Source organism: Myotis lucifugus, unplaced genomic scaffold, assembly GCF_000147115.1.
Source record: "Myotis lucifugus unplaced genomic scaffold, Myoluc2.0 scaffold_40, whole genome shotgun sequence".
NCBI lineage: Eukaryota > Metazoa > Chordata > Mammalia > Chiroptera > Vespertilionidae > Myotis > Myotis lucifugus.
In genome coordinates, this window is record NW_005871088.1 from 1197158 (window position 1) to 1202454 (window position 5297).

The window sequence follows — 5297 nt, forward strand, 5'->3', positions numbered from 1 at the left end:
CAGAAGCGATTTGTTACCCCATTCCTTAGGGGAGGAGCTTAGGGTCCAGCCTGGTCTTCTGCTCCCACCTGGAATTGACTAGAGGGGGAAGGCACGTGGCTGAATGACAGGCCCCTTCTGCCAAGGGGGAGCTCCAACTTCCAGGAAAACCAGCCCTCCCTCATCAGAGCATCTCCTCTCCCCTCTGAGTGTCCAGCAAGTGGAAGCCAACATAGCACCTGGACCCCAGAGTGTGGAAAAGGCCAAGGAAGAATTGATAAACTAAGTTTTGACAAAATAAGTTAAGGAGACCAAAGCCATTTAACATATATTTATTGAAATCTACTTGATGCAAGGCACTGTGCTAGGTCTGGTAGGGGAATAAGACATGAAAGACCACCCCTGTCTTCTAAGAGCGCACAATCTAACGGGTGGGGGAGGCAGGGAGGGCGAAGCTCTAGTGCAAGGCTGATTATAGTCAAGTGCCATAAAACAGACAAGTTATGGAGATTGGGAGGAAGGAGAAAAGAGTGCCAACAACCAAAATACGAACTGGGGTGGGACATAGCTACTGTTCTTAGATATGCAAATACTGCTGAAGGCCCAGTTTAAAGAGACCATTTCTACTTTTGAAAGTAAACACCCAAACTGATGCAATGACAATTACAGAATGTAAATATACAGAGTAACAGAGAAGTTATCGATTCTTTGTCTGATGGATTTGCTGGAAGTAGGGAAACACTTCCAAAAGCAGGAACATGGTAGGTGGGGCAAACTTGGGGTCAGTACAGGAATGATAACCAGACAGAAAAGCATTGGTCAAATTCACTGATACTAGAAGGCATAGATTTTTTAACCCATCTTAGCAAAGAGAAAACAGTACCACATTTAAATGGGTGTTTACTATAGTCAGGGGGGGACTTGGGCCAGGAACTCGGGCCATGTGAACATAAGGAAAGCCAGTCACGTGATGCTTCTCAGGAAGCAGCCAAATGATACATGGGCTCTTGACAGATTGCAAAAAGCAGAGACCCACTCAAGCTGGCTCCGTCAAGGAAGTCTATAGTGGAGGGCAGTCCTCAGAAATCCAAGAACATGAGACAAGGCTTTCCCCAGGGTGCTAGTATTGAAGCATCTCTAGGGCGCCTAGCAGGAACCCATAGATCTTCAAGCCAGTGCTGCCCAACTCCTCTAAATGCGGAGTGCTCCCTCTTTATTCCAACACCAACTAGAAACTTCTTAGTTTCCTTGTTTGCAGAACCTGAAAGGCCTGGCCTATCATCTCCAGCCAGCTCTGATGACCAGTTGCTGCCCATGAGTCACGTGGTTAGTTGTGGTTGAATGAATGTGGCCTAGAAGAGGGCTGGGAGTCACATGGCACACAACAGGGCCCAAGCCAGGGGCACTGGGAATGCAACACCACATGAACAGGATGCCCACTGTGATCGGGTGGGGCTCATTGTGGAAATCTAAGAGTGGGTCTGACACAACTAATCAACACAGTTAATCTCAAGCAGCAAAAATGGTAAGCAATCGCTTTTTTGGGAAAATTTCAGCAAGTATTCAAAACTTTAATAAAAGCAATGGAGGCTTTCTTTCAGAATATAAGAAAAGGATAGATTTCTAATGAGAACTAGCATTCTATGTAACTCAACTGCTCTTCGTTTCCCTTGCAAAAGGTCTGTGTGATTAGAAAGAAAAGTGAAATGAGGTAGATACACAAATGCATAGACAAGCACACACGACAGAAAGCTGGATCACATTTTGCATCTGACGTAGTAGTATAACTAGAGAATCCTAGGAAACCCACCCCCTAGTTGCCAGAGGCAAAAATGGAACTCGGGGCAACTACAGGACATACGTGAAAGCCACAAATTGATTGTTTGGAGCAAACACAGTGATGGAAAAGATGCGGTATTTAGTGTTAACTCTGGAAAAGGGTTTCTTTGAGAGGAAAGTATAGAACCAGGAATGGAAAAAAGTAAAGGAGGGCATGACGGGATGGCAGGACGTCGTGTCCCGGCTGGGGGAAACAAGGCAGTGTTGATGATGCTAAATTCCGAGTTAATACTGCATCTGGATCCTTCAAGAAACCCGACAAATGCCTAGTGAATGGGCAAGAAATGGCAGAGTACTTGCAGGTACAGGTGCCAGATTGTCCCCCCCCATGACGTCACCATTCCTTACCAAAGGACACTTGTATCAAACACGCCATAACAGCTTGAAAAGAGAAAAACTGCTGAGAGAAGGAAGTAGCGATCTCAGACACAGATTCACGACTATGCGAGAACTGAAGCCCACAGAGCAAAAGGAATTGCTATGTAACAAGTGCTGTCGGCGGATCTCCAGCCTGGGGCTCAGGATGGAGATGTCGCAGATAGCCACTGGTGTGGCCTGGCGGCCATTCCAGAGTACCTTCTGGCTAAGGTCACAGGGGTCACTGTGGGACCCTGCTTCCCAGGATGGGAAGTTCCGCCTCAGCTTTGGTGGGCCCATCAGAAGGGCACACTTCCTCTCCAGGCCCTCTAGTGCCCCTCCTGCTGCCTCTGATCCCAGACACAGCTGCTGGGAAGCCACAGCCCGTGTGGCTGGCTTCTCCCTGTGGGCTCTGCAGGAGGGGCCAGGCTGCTGGCCAGCCCTGCTGCTATTTCTCCTGGGGAGGCTGCTGGAAGTAACAGCCCAGCCCCAGAATGACCAGCTTTTATTTCTATGCCACACGGGCCATCAGAAGGGCATCATTGCCCTCCAAACCCTTGTTTTGTTGCCCCTTCTGGGTGCACCTGCTGTAAGTCACAGCCCAGGCCTGTGTGGCCAACTTCGATCACAATGACATGCAGGCCACCAGAGGGGCACGGTTTCTCTCTGAGACTTTGCTCTGTTGCTCCTCTCAGGTGTGGCTGCAGGTGACATCAGAAGACGCGGGTGAATTTCCCCCTCGTTGCCAAAAGTGGAAGCCACCAAACTGACTTCTTTCTTGTTCCAGAGTCACTTCCTAAGAGGAGGATGCGATTCACGTGACATCATCGTCAGGTGAGTCTTCTTGTGTTGGAGGAGATGTCTCTTGGGTGGATCTGCTACTCAGGCACTGAATCCACGCCAGACATGGCCAAGGCTCCCAGGAGCCCAAAGGATGGCCAGCTGTTGCCAAGACCAAGTTGGGACCACCCCATCGATCAGGTGAGGCCCAGCCCTGCTGCTGATGGCTAGGGCTATACTGAGGAACAGTCAGTGTTCTGGCCAAGCTGTGATGGAAGTTTCTCTCACGTGCCTGAGTGGCCAGGTTGGATAGTCAAGTACTGCCTGCAGACATGCGCAGAGTCTGCGTCTTGGATGAGGAGCGAGCCTGCTTCTCCGGCCCATTCCCATCCAGCCTGCCCGCTTGGAACATTCGCCTTCTGGTGGGGCAGGGCTTTCAACTTTTCGTTTGTAGTTAAAATTCTAGAACAAAATGTCATCTCTAACTACTCAACCAATGAAAATTATGACTTAACGGACAATGAATGCTTGGGTACGTAAAAGTCAAAAGCTTACATAACAAAAAGTATAATAAAACTGCTACAGAGAACAAAGCAATAAAATTGAAAAAGAGATCGTCATAATCGATATAGAAAGAACTTCTGTATAAAGTCAATATATCCAAAGGTAACTTGATAACTGGTCAAAGGAGATGAACGTACGATTTGCATGCAAGAAAACGGAAACAGTATTTAAGTCATTGCATGAGAAAGAAGATGAGACTAGGAGTCAGAAGGCCTGGGTCCATCCCCAGTTCTGGTACTAATGAGCCATAGAATGACAGCAATAACTATGACGATGACAGCAGATGCCCTTCACTGAGTGTCTCTCCATGCAGGGCGTGGTGTCACAGTCCTCACCATAACCCCAGGAGGTAGTCCTGTGATCATCCCCGTTTTAGAGCCGGAACTGAGGGTTGAGAAGTAACATCTAGGTCCCATTCGATGACAGGCAATTGTTCTCGAAAAGGAGGTGTCACCTTACACTTGAGTCCTTGATGTCCCTGTTACTATGGGGATGCTCTCTCAACTACTTGATTTTGAACAAGATAGTGCTGCTAAGGACGACTCATTAGCCTGAAGCAAACTCCAACCGATGCTAGTTTTGTGTATGTGTGGGACTCACTAGATAGAACTGGTTTCAGAAAAAAGGACACAAAAGAAATGGAACCTAGGAGTATGACCTCACAATGACAAGTTTTAGATGCTTAAAAGGCTTTGAAAGGTCATTTAAAAAAGGAACACCTTGAGTGGTTATATTGTAAAGTTATGAGACAATTTTTAAAAACAATTGTCCTAATCTTACATGGACACGTACTTATGGTTTGGGAGGAAATTTCTAGTGAGAGCCTTTGTCACAATGCTACATGGAACACAGCTCGAATGGATGGAAACCATTTGATGTGCTTTGAAACTGATGACTCAAAAGGGGCTCCCAGGCTAGTGAGGTCAGAAATGCACGTGAGGAGTTAGAACAAAATGATATGGAGCCGAGTGTGGGGGGAAAGGGGAATATTTTCTAAATTAATATATTATTCTATATAATATGTGATTTATAATATGTATGTGTAACTAAATAAATTAAACATTATGACATATTTGAGTATTCTATTTACATCCCTAAAAATTTATAGATTCAAGTAGGCCAAAAGACTTTGGGGCAATCTTTTCTTCGGGAAAGTTGGGCTCACATTATGTTGACACCATCACTGAATAGCTGTGTCAGTTTCCCTGAGGTGGGAGCTCAGAGGGGAGGACCAACAAGCTGCCCTCCAGCCCCACATCCAGGTTTCTCCTCGCATTCTCAGATTCAAGGCCTGCAGATTTAAATACCTTGAAGATATCTGATGCGAGATAAACTAGCTGAAATAAATTAAAATGGACAAAGCTACTCTCGAGAGGCAAAATGGGAAATGTACACTTATAAATTGCTGGTGGCAGTATAAATTGGTTTCAACCTTTCTGACAATAAAATATATAAGCGCTACAAAACTGTTCATCTCCTTTGACTCTGCCATCCCACTCGAGGGTGGGGAGGGGGGTGGGGGGGACAGGGACCCACGGACAGACAAGGGTCTTCGGGCCTCATCTACTCATGATGGGTTGGCTGATGCTTCTGCAGCGAGGATCGCCTCTTGAACACGCGGCCACACTCACTGCACTCACAGCGCTTGGCTCCACTGTGGGTTCTCCGATGGCGACTCAGGCCTGAGCTCCTCCGGAAGGCCTTCCCGCACTTGTCACACTCGTAGGGCTTCAGTCCGCTGTGGATCCGCCGGTGTTTGATCAGGTCGGAGGGGCCCC

At 47.2% G+C, this 5297-nt stretch overlaps 1 protein-coding gene across 1 annotated transcript in view; it reads right to left on the reverse strand.

Moving 5' to 3' along the window:
- Window positions 1-295: 295 nt before the first annotated feature.
- ZNF275 (zinc finger protein 275) overlaps window positions 296-5297 on the reverse strand; it is a 25569-nt gene continuing 20567 nt past the window's right edge. The window contains 1 exon segment of the mRNA XM_023752985.1: window positions 296-5297. This exon segment is cut by the window's right edge and continues 102 nt beyond it. Coding sequence (XP_023608753.1) covers window positions 5083-5297 — 215 coding nt within the window. The 3' untranslated portion in view covers window positions 296-5082.